Source organism: Scaptodrosophila lebanonensis, unplaced genomic scaffold (genome assembly GCF_003285725.1).
Source record: "Scaptodrosophila lebanonensis strain 11010-0011.00,11010-0021.00 unplaced genomic scaffold, SlebRS2 tig00000024-arrow-pilon, whole genome shotgun sequence".
In the NCBI taxonomy this organism is placed as follows: Eukaryota; Metazoa; Arthropoda; class Insecta; order Diptera; family Drosophilidae; genus Scaptodrosophila; species Scaptodrosophila lebanonensis.
Genome location: NW_022060538.1, coordinates 9,104,540 through 9,124,498, shown reverse-complemented (window position 1 = coordinate 9,124,498; position 19,959 = coordinate 9,104,540). Strand labels below are relative to the sequence as shown.

The 19,959-nt window shown below is 35.3% G+C and overlaps 1 protein-coding gene across 1 annotated transcript in view; it reads left to right on the top strand.

Annotated features, from left to right (window-relative positions):
- Positions 1 to 19,959, top strand: part of LOC115620217 — a 57,605-nt gene that overhangs the window by 18,451 nt on the left and 19,195 nt on the right. The window contains exon 6 of the mRNA XM_030513356.1: positions 10,254 to 10,606. Coding sequence (XP_030369216.1) covers positions 10,254 to 10,606 — 353 coding nt within the window. The remainder of the gene's footprint in view (positions 1 to 10,253; positions 10,607 to 19,959) is intronic.

Sequence of the window (19,959 nt, the reverse complement as noted above, 5' to 3'; positions counted from 1 at the left end):
CGAAGCTGACGTCGTCGCTACTATACATGACCCAATGCGTCGTTTTATGTGTTTAAACTTTGATATTTTAAAATTCAAAAACAAATACGAAAAGGGGCAGCATTTGTGCGTTCTAACTGTTTGCGTTTCTAAATTTAGAAAACTTTTGCGCAAGTAAAATACCAAAAATATCAGCAAAGCAAAAACAACAGCTGCAGTAGCTACAATCACAAGTTTTGTAGCGACGGGTAAAACAATCGGAATAACAATAACTACAATAGAGACAAGCTTTTAAATGCCCTCTGCGAAGTTGTGTGCAAGCTGCTCCGGCAACCGCGACTCCTAACTAAGGCTCATAAGACTCCTTTGGCATTCCCGCCTTGGCTCTTTCCAATTCTTGCTGGCCCGCTTAATTGTGAATGCATTATTCATGAGACAAAAGCCGAAAAAAGGCAAAAAACCATACTGAGAGAGTATTTTCGTGCAACGAAGGACAACGCAGCCAAAGCAAAAAGCCAATAAAACTGTGTCAGCGCTGCTCGAAGCAAATTATGGCAAGGATGCTCGGCTTGTGCTTAGCTGAGGCTCAGATTCAGCCACATACAGTCTTTATCGGGTATGCGGTGATAAGCCAGCTAACAAACTTCAAAGAATTTCAACTAACGTTAGGCAAGAAGAAGAATGCTATGGTGTCTATATATTTTCAATACACAATAATCCTTGGTGATAAAATAATAGAATATGCCAACCAAAATTGTAGAGATACTCATATTTCAGGGCTTGTTTCAACACAAAAATTTAAATAGTTCGCTTGCTTATTTATATTACAGGGCTCCATTTCTATGTCAGTTCCTAATTGGCTTATATGTTCTCGAATTGTTTTGAAAAGAAGTTTTAAATAAGCTCATTTAAACAATTCCCTGCACTGCAGATTTTTATTCATTTTGTACGCAATTGTATTTATAAGACTCCTTTGAACTTCTCATTATTTTCATACTTTATTGTTAATAATTTTTTTAATTAGTAATATGTGATGCACTGTTTCCACTTTTATTAAAATTAAAATTGGTTGTTAAGTGAAGAGAATATTAGTTTGTTTCAAAAGTTAAATAGTAAATGCTTGATTTCGATTGATCTTTAATTGATTACCAATTTGTTTTAATAACACAAAAAGGCGTTGAATATTAATTATAGTTATACATATTGTTTTTGTTGACCCGCACACGCTATATGCTCGCAAATTTTTTTTATTTGCCTTTCATATCGGCTTAAGCAACTTATCACTGTACGCCCTGGTGTGTGAACTGTAGATAATAAAACTTTGTAAATTTTACTTGTCACATTTTGTTGCACACAACAACAACAACAACACTAACAATAATCTTAACTATAGCTAAGACAACATATTCACGTAAAATCAAAGAACAAAGGAAGCATTCATGAAAATACGTATACGTCATGTTGGCACACACGATACACGATATACTATATGCACAAACATGCACACATATTTATGAATAACATTTTAGCTGCACACGGAAAAAAAGTGTTGTGCACCAACATAGAAGGAAAGAAGAAGAATTTAATAAATTACACGCTTTGCCCAAAAGTTGAAAACCACAAGAGCGTCACAGTTGCCTTCGACTTCAATTTGTGTGCGATTTGCGAAGTGAATTTTGTGCTCAGCCGCCATTTTACTTTTTGATTCATCTTCAGTTTCATTTTTCGCTTTTTGATGCTGCATATGTGTATGTGCGACATTTGCCGAAGTGCGTCACAATGTTTGTACAGCACACACACACACACACTCTCACACAGCTCTCTGTGCTAAAAGGTCATAAATTTAGCTACGTTTTGGGTATTTGCTGAGTGATTATGAACGACAGGCAGTAGATGGCACATGTTGCCCTCAAAAAAATTGTCGAAATGCTTACGGTTACCATTTGGTATCCATATGTTGACTGTTTTAAAAAGAGCCGCAGTAGTACAGTTTGTAAAATATGGCTCTCGCTTTTTGCCAATTTCAGAGGCATGTGTGGAGCTGGCTGGAAATTATTATATTAATAAAAAGAAACGACAGAAACCCTAATATCCGCATTATGTCTAATTTCGTAGATGAAAAAGGCACGCTACAATGATTTCTATTAGCATAAAGTATATTCAAACTTTCGGAATAAACTGAAATAGAGAAAGGCTTGTAGCGAGGAGGGGAATACTCTCTGAAATACCCTGTCCCCAAATAAAATTCCGCCCATTGCAGAAGCCAGTTTTTGGACGTGGTAATGAAGAGAAATTGTTTTGCAAATAAGTTTTACTAGTATTGTCCGATTTGGATGAAATTTGAAAGAAAAGTAGTGTGGCAGGGAAGAGGGTTAAATCTGAATAAAGAGTCAATGTGGGATTAGCCGTTTCCGAAATCCAGACGTGCATCCAGACAGACAACAGACGGACAAGTCTAATTAAGAATAAAGACGTTTTCTGCTCCCTATAACTTTCTTTGCACACACTTAATATACTATTTGGGTATAGGGCTAGGAATGGTTTGAAAGATTGGTCGTTGTTGTTTTGTCGGTAATAGAAGCTAATAAGAATGACTATCCTTCTACTTGTTTCGGCAAATATTTTGCATTTTCATTCCTTTCCATATTTTATTTAATTTTTAAAACATATTTTCTTTAAGGATTACTATTTTCTGTGCAATGCCGTATTTGTAAATATGGCGAAATCTTCCGTGGTTCTAGTGACATTATCCGGCTACGGGAAATGTGCGTGTTATTTTTTGGGTTTCTATTCTGACGCAGCATTTATGGAAGCTTTTCTTTGAATTGGTTTACATCCGCAAAAGTGATGCTTGCATGCAATATTATGTCTGCTTCATTTCTCTACCCGTCCGTCCGATGCTGAAACTCCGGAATATTGCACTTGCTCAGCTATTTCTTTCGCCAAAGCTTTTATGGCGTTATGTAAGTTTTCTTAGTCCTTCAATTTGTTAATGTTCTTTCTGATAATGATTTTCATATAGCCTTGACATCTGCAGCTTGGCTTTTTGCAATGTTAAATTTTTAAGAATATAAATTGATAAACAATTGATTCACTGATGACACTGATAGCTTGCTAATCTTTTAAACGTTGATAAATTACATTTTTCTTTTTAATGAGGGCAAGTTTCGTGGGTCTTTCTGAGTCGGCATCATCCAATTAGTAAATGACAAAAAATAAAAATTAAGATACAAGCTATGATCTTCGAGCTACAATTTATATAAAAATCGTAATCGCTTCCTTTATTACTTTCAACAACACATACTAAAGCAGTGGTGAAGGACTAAGGTAAAAAAAATAGAGCCATGAATTAACCGATGTTTTGTTTTAAAAACGTAGAAAAATGCTGGTGTTGAGAAATTAATCCTGCTTCGATTATATTTATTCTGTTAAGTCTTTTAAACTTAACTTTGTTAGAGTTCGTTTGTAAATAATTTTTTTGCTTGTTTGATTAAATAGAACTGCATTTAATCAAACGGCTGCTCTTGTACCTTTTCAGAGCCAAGTATAAGTTATGAGCGTTATTTATTTGGTAGAAGTGAAGTGTAATTCAAGAACTTTTAAAAAATGTTAATTGACATATTTTCTAATTTGCCTCTGCTTGTTGACTTTATGGAATCTTTCTTCTTTATCTCGTAAAAACGTCAACATTTTCCCTTTAATACTTTCGAATTCACATGAAATGAACCCCAATACCAAGAGTACTTAGTGACAATTCAGGAAGGTTAAGTTGTTTTCACCAAGCAGATTTTGCAGGCTGGGTGAAATGCGATTTTATTAACTTGAAATGAACTTTGTATTTGGGTCCATAACATTTTAGCTCTGACTTTCAGTTAATTGCAATTTAACTTGTTTGTTAATTTGTTTAAGTAACTTACAGTTTTCTCATATCACTTAAAATTCTACAGTTTATATTTTCTTAATTTTAACAGCACCTTAAATATTTGAAAAGATTTAGAACATTAACAGCTTTAACATGCTTAAAAACATTCTTTACGTTTTACGTTGTGCTCCAAAAGGACACATAAACTTCCAGTTACACATATTTATGCTTAATTTTTCCGAGTTATTAAACAACGTCATGCATTATTCATATTATTTATCCCCAAGCTGCCAAACCAGCCTCATTATTTGTGCAAGAATTTGTCACATTAAGTTGACAGTAGCCCACAATCGCCTTAAAATTTGTTAGAGCGCTTGTACGAGAAGGGGGCGTAGGGGAGGTGCTGTCGAATAAGGTAGCGAGGTGTTTAAAACATTTCCAAAGAATTTCACACAAATGTGCACAATAACAGAGCAAAGTCATCCGCATGTTGAATGCTCATATGCCCAAAAACGTCTTGTGTGTGTGTGTGTGTGGGTGTGTGTGTGGGTGTGTGTGAATGTGTTATGCACACAAATACAGTCCAAGTTTTTATTGTTGGCATGTTGTTTTTGTCAGTTTAAGCGTGTGCGTGCAGTCCCAAGAAATTGGTTTGAATTGTCAGTTGGAAATGGAATTTTATGTAATGCGCGCTTTAAAGTGCAAATGACAGTGCGAAAGATACATGTGCTGCATGGCAGGACCACAGGACCGCAGGAAGGCGGCAAGACAGGTAGATAGACGGTCAGACAGATGTACAAGAAATGATATAAAAGGTGTTCCAAAAATAGTATTTCATTTCAATAGAAAACTCTGTTGCGGTGCTAAAGTCGGGTGTCCCGACTTTGAAATATTCTGTACATATGTTTACAATAATTATAGAAATTAGAAAAATCAAGATTAATTAATTAAATTTAAAAAAAAAATGTTCGATTTTACCTCTCTTGGTATTCGTACTCACGTAAAGGGTGTATAATTTCACAGTTACATAGCAATTGCGTCTATGTGTATGAATGTCTATGCGCGTCTATTCGTGTATGTGTAAACATGTTTGCAGTCAACCAAAGCACTAGCATTAACAACAGCTGCGGGCAGCGCTGGGGCAGCAAATATATTTATGGCTATAACTTCTTGTTAAATCGGTCTATCATAATGAAACTTGGCATACGGACATATAATCATCCACTGGAGGTACTTGCCAAGAATTACGGGAGTTAGAGAAAATCACGATTTGCGGGGTAGAGGGAAATTCCAAAACACATTTTCTGCGTATTCGTAAAAGGAATTTTGAACTAAAATTTGGTATTCCTAGTTCTTATAGTCTCCAAGATATAGGCGATTATACGAATGGAAAATCGGGAAAGCCCCCATAGGAGCCAAGTAGAGGGGGGGGAGGGGGGGTGGGGGTGGTAATCAAAAAAAAAAAATAAAACAAACTTGTATAGCGTACACACATAATTTTTGTGCAAAATTTCTCTCTAATTCTTATAGTCCCTTAGATCCTGGTGTTCATACGGACGAACAGATGGACAGACAGGCAGACAGGGCTAGATCGACTCGTCTCGTCACGCTGATCAAGAATATATATACTTTGTGGGGTCTACTCTGCATCAAAAATCTACGTTTCTGCTCGTGATCATCTTCAGTCAGTTTTAATTCCATATGTTTCTTAATTTTCTGAAATGCGTTTATAAAAGATGTAAATTTATAGTTATACATTAATTATTTCGGTTTTTTCGATTTTTTGTGCCCTTTTGCAATTATAAGTATTCATACAAAACTAAAGAAACAGCAGCAGCCAGTATTTCATTGTTATACCCTGTACCCAAAGGGTACAAGGGTATATTAGTTTTGTGCGAGTGCACATGGAACACACAGAAGGAGGCTTGGTAGACCCCACAAAGTATATATATTCTTGATCAGCATGACAAGCCGAGTCGATATAGCCATGTCCGTCTGTCTGTCCGTCTGTCTGTCTGTCTGTATGAACGCAAGGATCTCCGAAAGTATAAGAGCTAGAATAACCAAACTTGGTATACAGATTCTCCTGAGACCGAGAAAGGACGAGTTTGTTAATTTTTTCTGATCCGCCCCCCCACTCCCCCCCTATTACTGATTTTCTATAACTAATTCCCGTAATTCTTGGAATTTTGAGCTAAAATTTGGTAGTCACATTAGGTTAGTAATTATATATCCGTATACCAAGTTTCATTATGATAAAATGATCGAAAAGAAAGTTATAGCCATATAACCAGGCCCAATGCACACATACATACATATGTACAAGTACACAAACACGCATAAGGCACGATTCTGATGTAAATGTAAATGTATGTATGCATGCATGGAATATTTTATATTTAATTAGTTAATATTTAGTTAATTAATTAAATTAATTTAGTTAATTAATTTAATTTAATTAATTAATTAATTAAATTACTTTTTATGGGGTGGTAAAGGGTATTTAAGAGTTGAGCCTGCTCGACTTTAGCATTCCTTTCTTGTTTTCAAATAATTGGTCAACCACAAAAAGGTTTTCATATTTTGTAAAGTTGTTTAATTACTTGTAATTTAAATAGCTTTCATATGAGTTTTTAATCAATTTTGTTTTCCATATGTGGCTTCTTTTTGTTTAATTTTTAAAGCGATATATTTTTAAACAATAGCTGTAATTATAAATAAAACAACTAATCAAAAAAAAGGGCACATATGACAAGCAAAATTGATGAAAAATGCATATGACAGCTATTAAAGTTACATAATTAAAAAAGGTCACAACATATGAACGCATTTTTGTGGTTGAACTTTAAAATATGTCTAGTAAAACGTGCCACTTCAAATAAGCAATTTGTTGCAACCACAATTCATATGGCTTCTACGAATGGCCTTTTGCACGTATGCAAATGATTTCAAAATAATACCTTAAAACTGTTCATACTAATCTGTACAATAGTGTTCCCTTTAAGAATGTTGTAGCTTTTCTGAAGCTTTTAATGCTGAGGGAAAAATACTTAAGTAAAATTCGTAGTAACAAATTAAATTGATATACGAAACTGTAGCTATTAAATTAATACTTTTAAGCATACATAAATGGCGAAATGTTCATTCGAACAGCATTAGGTGAACAATTTAAAAAAAATCCTCAATCATCATCCATGAACCTCTTGTATATATTTTTTGTTGCCAAAATTTTTGGGACACCCTTTAACTATGTGTGTATGCTCCGATTCTGTTTGTATGACACTTTGCTGGTTCTTCTTGTCAGCCAAATGAAGCAAACCTTGCTGTCTGGCAGTTGGCAAACACTAAAGGCAGCCGCATTCTACGAGTACTTGTAGTTTGTTTGCGGCCAAGTGTGAGTTGTGTGAGTTGTTTTCGTTGTAACTGTTGTTGTTGCAGGTTTATTGCTACCAGTTAGTTAAAGTGCTTTCTAACGTACAAACAAACGCACACACACAGACACCCAGACACATGCATGCATAAGTTAATAACAATCATTATTATTGACTTTGGCAAGCTGCTGTTGCTGTTTTCAGCTTCCATGTTATGTTTCATTCGCGCGGTACCCTTTTGCCTCTCAATTTAGAAACACACAACCATCCAAAAACACCAACGCGCTCACGCACACTCCCACACACACACACAGACACTATCAAATTGACAACTACATGCTACACTTGTCTCCCATCCATGAGTTAGGATAGAAGCAATGCTTGCTGTAGCATTCAAGGCTTCCAAAGAACGTCAACCAAGTAGCAAGAACGATGACGGCAACGATGATGATGATGATGAAGAAGACTCCACCAACTTTTTCATTAAGGCATTGAACGGCTGTTGTGGTACTGTAGTAGTAGCGGAGAGGAGACTTCGTTTGGTTGGTTAAAAGCGTTGTAATTTGATTGAATTAACGTTGATTAAACGTATTTAGCTGTTGGCAAATTATGAATGTGTTAAATTGAGAACTGACTTAATTGTCTTGTCTGTGTGGGCTAACCATGCCACTATCGTCATATCCTTCTTTCTTCTGCTCTCTGCCTTTCGAAAACAACAGCGCATGTACGTCAAGCGGGTTAGTTATGGTTTGGAATTCACAAAATTAACTTACACACACCTACATACAAGTATACACACATGTACTGGTATACACGTATATTATATACTTACTATGACTTTGATTTCACTTTTTTGCTACTTTATTATTCAGCACGCTATTCCCAGAACTGCGTGCGGTTTATAATGTTGCTCATACGACATGTTGGTAGATGCGACCTTACTATATATGCTGGATATACATTGAGCACAAACTGAAGCTTTGCAATTAAATGACAATTGTAGCAGAAGAAATTAAATGAATTGTGAAATCTTCTTACTTGTATTATTAGAGTAAAGCAACATTGTTTTTAGAATTTAAAAAATTAGGTTGAAGTTGTCTTAAAATGTTAAGTGTTTTTTTTTATATAAAAATACCTAAAAATTTAAATTTTAATACAAAAATTTGTTTTTTGCTGTTTCTAAAATTTCCACTGTTACTTATTGAAAATCAGTCAATCTATGTAAAAGAGTTTTTTATTGATTTATATAAATAATACCAAATCAATTAAATTCCAACAAGTGCTTACATTTTTTATTTATTTCAATTATTTTTTAAATTCTCATTGATATAGAATGGAAGGAATGAGGTCATTTCAATTGAATTCAGAAAAAGACAAAAACTACACTTAGTTCTACGAATAAAACTTATTTCTATGAAAGAGGATATAGTATAAAGGGAATAGCAGAATGAGGCGTGGCAGATCCAATGCTATGGGTACACATGGAGAGCAGCATGGAGAGCTAAATCGATCAAGTCCATCTACTTGTTCGTTTACCACTCTATTTAGCTCTCTTTTTACTATTTAAGTTTTATTTGAGCTATGAATTGCTTTCGCATCCGCCTTGATCGCCCGTTCTGACAAATATTGCTTTTTGCTTCTGCTCTCTGACTTGAAAATATCGCCGAGGAGAGTTCGAAAATTCTCTTTTTTTTTTTTTTTTAATTAACAAACAATAATCGACACTATTGTACACATATATTATAATATAATATATTACAATAAATATATATAATAATATAACGTTATAATTTCAACTTAAAAGAAAAGAAAGCCTCAAAACAATAATGTCTGTTGGCGTGGGGCGATGGGGATGAAAATCCCAAAAACAAGGAAAAATGGTGGCACTTCACTTTTTTTACCGCTTCCGAAACATTAGAGGAATTTTGTTAGCCAGTTGGCCAGCTATGCCCCGATTCACAGCCAAATATAGTCATACTATAGACTTAACAAACTAAAAAAAGAGTAAGTAGAAGAGAAAACTTATTTCTACTTAAAAGCTGAAGTAAGTAGCAAAAAAGAAAAGGAAAATCTCTAACCCAGTGGCGGAAAATTTGATTGCCAGTTCGGCTAGCTATTCTGAGGGGTTAAGCAAATGGCACCAACGTATATAAACCTAAACGAAGCCAAAGTTTGAAAAAATTAAAAGTTAGTCAAAAAATACGTCTCTATTTTAATGAAGGGTACTTATTGATCAGAACTTGTTCATCCTTCACTTTGTTACAAACTCATGTATCACACAAAAGATTTCCCTATATGTAAACAATTTTTTTATCACTTAATTTTATTTTATGTTGTGATTAGAAGATTGTAGGTAGATTAAATACCAAAAAACTTTAAACATGCATTTTGTATTATACCTGTTTTATAATACAATTGATATACAAACAACAAATTAGCAAAATATCAAATCAATACCCGTTTCCTTGGTTTAATTAAGCCATGCATTAACCAAGCGGACATCTGCCTCAACATGCAAGTCACCAAGCTAAGGTCATGCCCTAGATCTTCAGTCTGTCCGAGTTGAAGTGCTGGAGTATAAACTCCCTACTTACTTGTACATTGTATGTACATCTATGAGTGACCGACCACAATGACAATTTCTATCGTTAATAGTCTGTGGAGCGCATTAGCGCTCACTGCCCCGAATGCTTTCTCTTTTGCGGCCCATAAAAAAAGGCGAATGCGAATGAGCCAGTATTAGATATGGTAAGTGGGACGGCCACTGACCGCAACGAGTTGCTTTTGCTGTTGCTGTCACTGGCACCGCCGGGTGGTGGCTCATTAAAATGTTCAACAGCGCCATATAATAATTACTTGGACATCATTTTTTTCCCTCTCCGCCAATCTGCCACTCCACAGAGTTAGTTGCACAGCTTTTACAATCGCGTTTTTGTTTGAGCGAGTTGGCCAAGCATGAAATTATCGCCCGGGTCTGGCAAAACTTTATACAATATATCGTGCATAAAATATCTTTGACTTTGTTTCTACTTACATTGCAGACGCAAGGACAGTAGCGCCCTGCAACGGTCGGCCAGCATTGATTCCTTTGCCGAGATTGTGTTCAGCGACTCGCCCCGACCCTCTCTAGACATCCCCCGCTCGGTGGCCCCCTTCAGCAAAAGGCCTTCAGCGAGCAGCCTCTACTCGAATTGCAGCACCACATCGGCTCAGCTGAATGTCAATTATGGCGATATGGCGACAGTGGGGCAGGCGGGCATGGGCGTTGGTGCGGCAGCGGGCGCGGGACTACAGGCCTGTGGCACGGGCAGCAGCAGTGCGGGCAACAGTCGACGCGAGAGCCTGCTGAGTCCATCGTCGACGCGACGCAATAAACTGACCAGAATTATTAATGGTGAGTGCAAGTGGCAATGTGTTGGGGCAAGTGGGCGACCAACCTATTGCCTATTTAGTTACATACAATGCACAAAATAAAGGGCACAAGCGACGCGTGCGTGCCCTCGTGTCACGCCATATTGCAAACACTGCAAGAAAAATAATGCCATGATGCGCCTTCTTTATTTCCACCTCTCCAAACATTTTCCTTCATTTTAATTTTAAAATGGTAAATATGCTTTCCTTCAGTTTAATATATTTCATATTTTTTTTTGTTGTAGTTCTTTTTTTTATTATTTTCCATATGAAAAGTTTGTCATTAACCAGGAAATCTTAGTATTATGGCTAATAAATTTGGTGATTAAAGTCGTCAACACTCTGCCATTCACCAGAAAAAAGTTGGGAACAAGAACAAATGAAATCAGGAAATTTATGTTTGTTATGTTTGGGTAAGGCATAACAATATATATTTTATTCAAATCGTTGAAAATAAATTAATAAGTTTGATTTGATTGGAATTCACTAGTCAATATCGATTTGTGAATTTCGATTGCTATACGGTTATGATTTTTGATTGACCAAAATATTGTTGTTTTTGTAAAATCTCATAAAATAGAAGTAATCACACTTTTAATGCGATTTCTCCTTTACTGTGTTCATTAGGTTAAATCAGTTATCATTGATCACTAATCGTAAATTTAAATTACCTGGAGAGTGTTCCAAGCCCCAATGCTTATAATGTGGAAACCTAATATATTTTCCACACTTAAACTCATATTATGATGTAACGTTTACATGATAGATGGAATACATAATGACAAATGTTTAAAGAAAAGGGTTTTATAAAAATTGTTCCTTATGAAAAATAAAAGGACAAATTTTGTATCTTACCCTTACGATATTCCGTAATTGACTTAGCTTGTTGTATTTTCGCCGGGTGTATGATGTGAGTGAATGAGTTCTGTTCAGAAGCAAAACTGTGACTAGTGACAGCCGGCGACTAATAAATAAATGGAATAAACGACACGCAGCGACTTAATCAGTGGCTTATTTATTTTGCAAGTCACTGTGCAGCCTGATTGAAATTCAATGGTGCACTCTGGGCGCTTGTCCCGACGCTCTGCATTAACTGGATTAGTAGTTTTGGGTGCTGGGCACGGCCCTGATTTGAATTCAAGTGGCGTTGCCGGCGACAAGAGATTGGCTGCTGCATCAGCATTAGCGCGATATGTTGCTTATTGCTTATCTCCAAAGCCAACTTCCGCGGAAAAACGTTTTGTCCATGCCTGGGGATCTACTCGCACAAGCTGAACTTGGTGCGGCAACCAAGAAAGCGCTTGATATCCGAGCTAGAGAAAATAAACTGAAATGAAGCGTTCAATGCCAGTGTTTATCGCGCTTTTTATGCTTCTGCAAACTGTCACCGACACGACGCACAGTGGTTACAAATTCTGTGTACCTAAGGGTTAATCAAAATCAGCAGATGAGTATCTTTGTCAAAAACGTACTCGTAATTGAATACTGAAGTAAATTGAAAGACAAGTTTGAAGTGAGGCTTTAGAATATAATAAATTAAAACTAAACTAATAGAATAATAATTATTTTCTCCTTTGAATAATGTTAGAAATACTATCAGGTCTTCGTTCTGTCCCCGTTTAAAATTAGAGAAATTGCAATTTTGAACATTTAATTTTCACACTGTTGGTTAAATGTTTTTCTAAAGGGAAAATGTTCATTATGTTTTCTATTATATGGAATTAGTTGCGCGATGTTTAAATTAGCGACTTTCTTTGGTTGTTTGAAGACGAATTTTAAATATTGCCAGGCTTTATTTCAAAGCAACGAATAAGATTCTTTCTATGCATACTTTTACTGTTATTTTTCCCACTGTAAGTGTGCGCCGCTGCTATTGAGAGAGTGCATGCGCGTCTAACTGTGAAGTCGCCGTCGACCATTACTATCAGCATTAACAACTACAATGAAGATCGTTGGTGTGGTTGAAACGTCTTTAACGTTACGTTACGTTACGTTTAACCAGTAACGTATGTACAGACTCGTACGTTAAAGCAAGCGACAGCAGTCGCTCATTGACTTGCTCAGTGCTGCAAAAACAACTTCGGTTTCAGTTGACGATCGACTTTTGCTGAAAGAGCAGCGCGTAGCGCGAAGTGGCCCTCAAGAAAGAAAAAACAAATCGCGTCGGCGTTCGTTTGCAGCCTATAGGAAAACCAAGCCAATTGAGGCAGTTAAGCTAAATTGCCCAACAAATTATATGTGCTTTGTGTGTGGGTGTTCTGCATTGAAATGAATATAATAAATAAATAAAAGAAGGAAAACTATTAGCAAATATTCGCCAACTTGTATGAAATGTTAACATCGTCTTAAAAAAGTCAATAAAACGCGCTTCGTTTCTTGGTAACAATACCATATTGTGTTGGTGTGTGTGTGTTAGTTCGTCGTCTTCAACTACCTGTTTGCGGCTGCGCATGTATGCGAGCAAGAGAGCGTGAGTTTTTGTACCTGTGAGCAGCCAGGTGAGCGTGCGCAGCAACAACAAACACGAAAATGCCAAAGTGCAGTGCGTGTGTGTGTGGGAGAGAAGGAGAGAGCGCGCGCTAAGAGAGAGCACTTGTAGCTCTACTGTGAGTTGTTATTGTTGTTGTTGCTGCTGCTGCTGCTACTGCTTATAAACGCGTTGCTTTCGGTTAAAAAGTACAATAACTGCCATAAATAAAAAATAAAACAAAAGCATTACGTCGAACGAAGGGCATGAAAATTTTGCTGCACACCTAATTAAATATTACACTTGTTTAAAATTGCAATTTGCAACTGGTACGCTGACAGGAATAGCAACAAAAGCTGATTGCACGTCCAAATGCCGTTATTATTCGCACGCGCAGCAGCAACAACTACAACAACAGCTGCATCAGCAAAGCAAAGGGAAAGTAAACTTTTGCTTTTTTGTTGCTTTGTGCGCGTTATAAGAAAAAATAAGCTGCTGCAACTAATTTACTCACGTGTCTGTCAAAAGCAACGTTGCACTTGCCTGCCTCTGCCACTATGCTTCGCTAACACCACTTCTAGCAGAGGCAGATCCAGAGTCGGGGCAGCGGCAGCAACAATTTGCAACATAATTACCCCGCATCGAGCCACAAGCTTTGTCTCTGTTGCTCTCACAAACTTTACGCTAAATGTTGTTATTTTTTTTTTCTCTGTTATTCGCCTCTTAACTTTTTGTTATACGTTTGCAGTTTGTTGCTGTTGTAGACATTTTCGCATTAAAGTTGTCTGTGCTGCAATTTTAAGCACGCCACACAATGAACAGGTAAGCATTGTGCACACGCACACATACAAACGTACAAGCATATTTACAAGCCATCTTCTACAACTCGTCGCTCTTTTTTTATCATTTAAGTGCAAGAAAAAAATGAAACTATTGCAACATTTTTTTTTTTTGACCTCCCATCAACTTGCAACATGTTAACGTGTTTCAAAAGTTTATTCACATTTAAAGAAAGCTGCAGCAGAAATTGCAAAAAGGTTTCATTATTTGCAGTTATTTATGTATATGCGCTTTCTTTGCTTTTTTTCTTTACCGGTTTTTGTTTTTAGTTTTGTGAAATTCAACATTTGTGCTGCTTGTCATGGCCATTTTTAGTGGTCATCTTAAGACATTGTTGTTGCTGTTGTTGCTACTGTTGTTTCTTCTGAGCGGTGGTGCAGCAGACAGCTGAAAATTGGCACAGCACGCAATGCTACACTGAAACAAAAAATGGCAACAGTCAAGCAGTCAAAGTTTTTGTATTACTATAAATAATATCATCTTAATGGGTATCTGGGGCAATTAGAAACTGAACGTGAATTTTCCCTTAAACTCATAGTATAGTATAACTGATATATATTAGTATATCATTAATATTTTACATTAACTCCAATTTATTGTCTATGTCAGGCAATTAAATGGTCCTTACGGTTTGTGATTTTTTATCAGTTTATTAAATATATAGTGTGGATACTTTTTAATGTTTGTTGATCAGAATATTTTGAAAATATTTAAATATAATTTATATATTTTCTTTACTATTTATCGGTCTAACAAAGGTCGGTTCAATTGGCTTTGTTTGGCTTTTCTCTCTTTTATTAAAATGCCTTCATTATTATCGGTTTCCTAGATTTTGCATCTCTAATTAATTAGTACTTTATTTATGTTTTTTTTCATTCTTCAATGAACAAAATTTGTTTAGTAGTTCTTTTAGTTATAACCTTGCTCAGAATATAGAGAATAGAGTTGGGACATATAGATTTACATACAAAAATATGCGCCTGTGCTTTATATTTATGAAAAGGTTCACAACTTAAAGAAGCAAGGTTCTTAGATTTGTTAGTGTCTAGGTTCTTGATAAATATGATCATGATATGAGATATGCCTCTATTTGGAAGGACAGATAGATCTATTGACAGCACAATCTTCTCATGCTTCTACCTATCCATAATACTTTCTCGAATCACAAACCTATTTCCCATACTGAAAACCTCTAAAATTTATGTATAATGAAAAATTCTAAAGGAATGATCAGATTAAGATTTTCGTAATCTCTGAATTCTGAACATGAATTTGCGAAAAGCCTGTTTTCTTGTACATATTGTTTTGCCGGTGTACCACAAAATCAGCAAAAGGAATATAAAGGGCTAAAACTAGCTGCTGACCAGCATTAATATTGGAGCGTTTTTTTTTCGCTGCCAGACACATCGCTTGTTTAGCAAAACAATTCCGCAAATGCCGCTACTTGAAATATGAGCTTAGAGCGTGGAGCGTGGACCGTGGACCTCGTGGTGTATTATATATATGTGTATGTACTTTATTTATTTTTCGCTTACTTGCGGGACCAAAAAGACGAAAAATGAAGAAAACTTTGTCGTTACCGAAAACTTTAGCACAGAGCAAAGTTTAGTTTTGTAAACACGGCAAGCCAACGGTTGCCACAAATGCCCCCGCCCTAGCTACAAACCTAGTTATATACTATTTCTGTATATAGCGCTGCACTTCAACTTTACGGTCACTATGGCTTCCCCTTAAATGTTTTCGCCTGCAATTTTATTTTCAACTTATTAAAAAGTTTTAAATGTTTGATTAAACAAGAATTCATCACAAATTTTCTGTGAAACACAGCTGAAAAAGTTTTTTTTATACTTTTGGTTCTGTTTTTTGTTGTTTTTTTTTCATTCCCTATTTCCCCATTTTATCACTAATCGTGCCACATGTTAGACGTTGAAATATGTAGTTTGCCTGATAAGAAAATGCCGGAGTTGTTACGCTACTAATATAATTGTTGTTAAAGAATATATGTACACATGTACGATTTGCATGTATGTAGATAAGGACAGGCATAAAATATTGGGGTTTAATAACATTCAAGGGGGTTAGTTATTGAGTCATTGAAAGTAAATAAATGAAATTATTGAAATAAAAAAACAATCATGTGCTAGCGTGTTGAACATTATACAATGAATAAATATAGAAATAGTATGAAGTTGGTCGCGCCAGAAAGAGCGAAGTGGAACTCAATTAAATACATACATATATGCCGATTGAGTAAAACAATGTCTAATCAGTTCGAGTTGCTTTGATTTGCACGCTTTAGAAACTATAAAGTATAACATATATTATAGTTATAAATGTCATGGTTTATTTAAGACTGAGATCTAAACTGGCATCTCATATTATTAAAAATTCGTTCATAGTTTGTTCTTACATAATTTTATATGTTTCTTGAATTTAGATAATATTATTTTAGGATTCGTTTTAAATGAAATTCTGCCCAATTCTTTAATATTACGTTCGCAAATTGGTCGAAATGATAAATGTTTGATCAAGTTGATTTCAATTCAGTCTTACTACAACGAACTAAAAATAAATATCAACCAAGTAAAATAAACAAATTCGTTTTTAATTAAACATAGTATCTTCTGAGATTATTTTCTTCTCCACAACAAAGCTTCGTAAAATCAATTGTTGTACAACATTTTACAATTTATGGATGTTCCTATTTGTGGTTGCATATTGCATTTCGCAAATATTTTTCTGTTCAACATTTTATTGAATTCTTATCATACATTTGCCTAAATTAGTTTTTTTTTCAGCTGAAATATGTACATGGTTAGGTTCAACATCAAACACTGTAATGAGTTGCTAAAACTGACAACATTAATTTGAATTATTCAATGGTCATCATCCATTTAATTTACACTAAAGTATGCCAACAATTTGTAAAGCGCACAATTTTCTTACTTGCTAGTAAGAGCTTGCAAGAGCATATAAATAAAAAATGTGCTTCATTTTCTATTCAAACTCGCAGACTTAAACAAGTTTGAAAAGCTCATAGTAAAGGCTTTGCAAGCCCTAATTAGTTTCATTTGGGTGAAATCTGCTGTGGCTGCTGCTAGTATTCATTAAAGATGACAAATTTCCAAGAAAAGTTCATTTGTCATTGCCAACTTTTCAGTTATGTACGAGTATATTCGAGGCGTGACTTTAAGCTTTCCTCATCATTGATTTGTTCGCTTTGAAATTTCAATACAAATGGGAACAATAGAAAAAGAGTGAGCCAAACAAATTGGTAAGTTGAGGCTTCTTCCGCCCCACTGACAAGTTCAAAGCTGACCTTAGGCTTTGTCTCGGATTACCTCATTTGATTTGTTGGTGTGGCTTTTCAAAGTTCAAAACATGCTAAAGTTGAAATCACCAGCTGTCGCAGATAAAAGGCAGTGAAAGAATTGTGAGTGGCTCATATTTAAAAGCAGACAGCCAGATAAGCGTTGTGAGAATCAATCGAATGTAACACGTCGCCATTCCTGTCCCCATTGTCGCACTGATTATATTTGGGTTTCTGGAACTAGCATAAACGTTTGAAAATTGAAGTTTCGTTGGTCACGTTGCTGGTAGTCAAAAAAACATATGCAATAGGCACGTAGCATTCGCAGCAGCGAACGTAATGGTAAGCCGGATTTACACGCAAACCTAGTACACAGCAACATAGTAGAGCGTCGCGTGGGTGGAGCAGCTTTAAATTATGTAATATGTATTCGACTTTGTTAGCAGTTGCTTGTTAATAGAAAATAAATGAAAAAAGTAAACATATGATACATATTTCTGATAAATAAATGAATGTCTAAATTAATTAAAAATTAAAGAAAATAATATGAATGTAATTGAAATAAATGATTCCCTAATACCTGCCGTTTTAAGTAAATGCTTAAGCATTTCAGTTAATATGCAAAAGCTTTTGAATGAAATAATTAAAATACGCAATATTTAGGGCACAGCTATTTTCTGGGCTACTTTCTATAAGGTTTAATAATAATAAAGACTTATTCATTTTTTGCTTACTTTATTAAGATATTAAAATTGAAACCAAGTGCTGAAGATATATTCAATTTAATCAGATAATTTTTCTATTATATTTTGTTTTGTTTGATTTTAGATTTTGGAATAATTTTCTAGAAGTGAAAAAATCGATCAATAAATGATTTCTAGATAACAGACAAGGAGCCCACAACTTTGAAAAACCTAAATCAATTTACAGTTGTTCTAAGCATTGCACTCCACTCATGCAGGTCTCTAATATATATGTCTGAACGAATGGTATATATATACATATGTCAAATGGCGCTCGAACGCGACCAACAACGAAAAAAGTACTAGAAAATGGCCAAGCGACTTTTGAACTTAAGACCCAAAGGTCATAGGAATGGAAATATGTGACGTAGATGCTGAGTGACCCAAATGCGTTCTTTTGTGTATGAGTATGGGTGTTGCGTTAGGATGGGTTTGTAGGGGCATTTGCAACAGAAATTAGCATACCTTTTGGCGCTCAAAACGGAAAAGTATTGTTGTAAAGTCAAATTTGTAAAACGTTTGCTTTGAACTTTTCAATTAAGTTTTATACACATATTCATATACATAATGGTTTTAGGCAATCCAGACACAAACCGAAATCCGCAAATTTATACTGCCTTAAAACAAAATCCTTTGCCGTATTTGCAGAATGAAAAAAAAACAAATAAAACCAACTGTGCAAATCACGCCGATTTACATAATTTCGAAAATTGTAGGGGTTTTTTTTGAGGTTTAAAAAAGCAACACATTTTACAAGTCCTAAACAACTGTGTGAAACGAAATGACGGCGCAGGCACAGGAAGTTAGCAACGGCTAACTGACCCGGTCAAAGCGTTTATTGCCGTTTTGTGACTCTGTCTTTTGGTAGAATGGAGAGGGGAAGAGAAAGAATAAAATCAGTGAATTTGGGTCGAATTTGCATATCTGATTAATATGAATACATTAGTTTTTGTATGATTTGGCAGAATAAACCAATAGAATTAAATGCGAAAGTCGGCGACAAACGGCAATGATTGCACAGACGACGAATGTCCCAGACATAGCGAAGACTGAGAGTTTAAACTGGCGCCTCATTTGCATGCTGAGGCGACAAGAAAGGGCTTCAGTCCGGGACTGTGTTACTCTGTCTTTTGCATAGTGCACAATAATGCTTTTTTATTTCAATTCAATTGCCGTTTCCGTTGGCAATGCTCAAACAACATTCACTAGAGATGGTCAGGATAGTCACTTCATTCTGATAAGCATCTTTATTTGTTGCATGATAGCAGCGTCTTAGTTTGTTAATTCTACAAATTCTACTAGCATAGAAAAAGAATATCTAGTAACGACTTTAATTTTATTTTCAATTTATTCACATTTCTTAATAACAATATGAATTTGTAAATTTTGTAAGTGAGGTAAAGATATCTTAATGTTAAGAGTACACACAGCTTAGCATTTTCTAATTAGCAGAAATTAAAATGGTTAACCACAATCGACAAGTTTGTGCAGTTATTTGTATTAGCCCATCTGGCGATTTAAACCTGGTCAGAACTGAAAAACAGATGTTTAAGAATTTAATTGAATTAATTGAGCTTAAAATACTTTTTTGATTGTAATTGAATTTTAATAAAAGCTAACTTAAAACAACTTTCTAACGAAACAGATTTGCTGTAAGATATTTATGAAATGTTTTTAGGTGTACCTTTTGTTGAAATTACAATTTCACCTTTATTTAAAGTATTTAATGTATTGTTATTTTATTGCCTTTCCTGATTTTTTCTTATTTTTTGGAAAAGTTGATTGGCATAATAATTCTTTGCCAAAGCCTAGCTTCTGAACAATATTTAAAGACCTATATATATTTGTGTCGACAAATGACTGTCGACAGAAGATGAGAACAACCTTCTGTATGAATGATGATGATGGCCATGCAAATGGCATCCATCTCTAGAAGTTGTTGGAGCTACTTTGATTGTGCCTGCTCCATCATAATC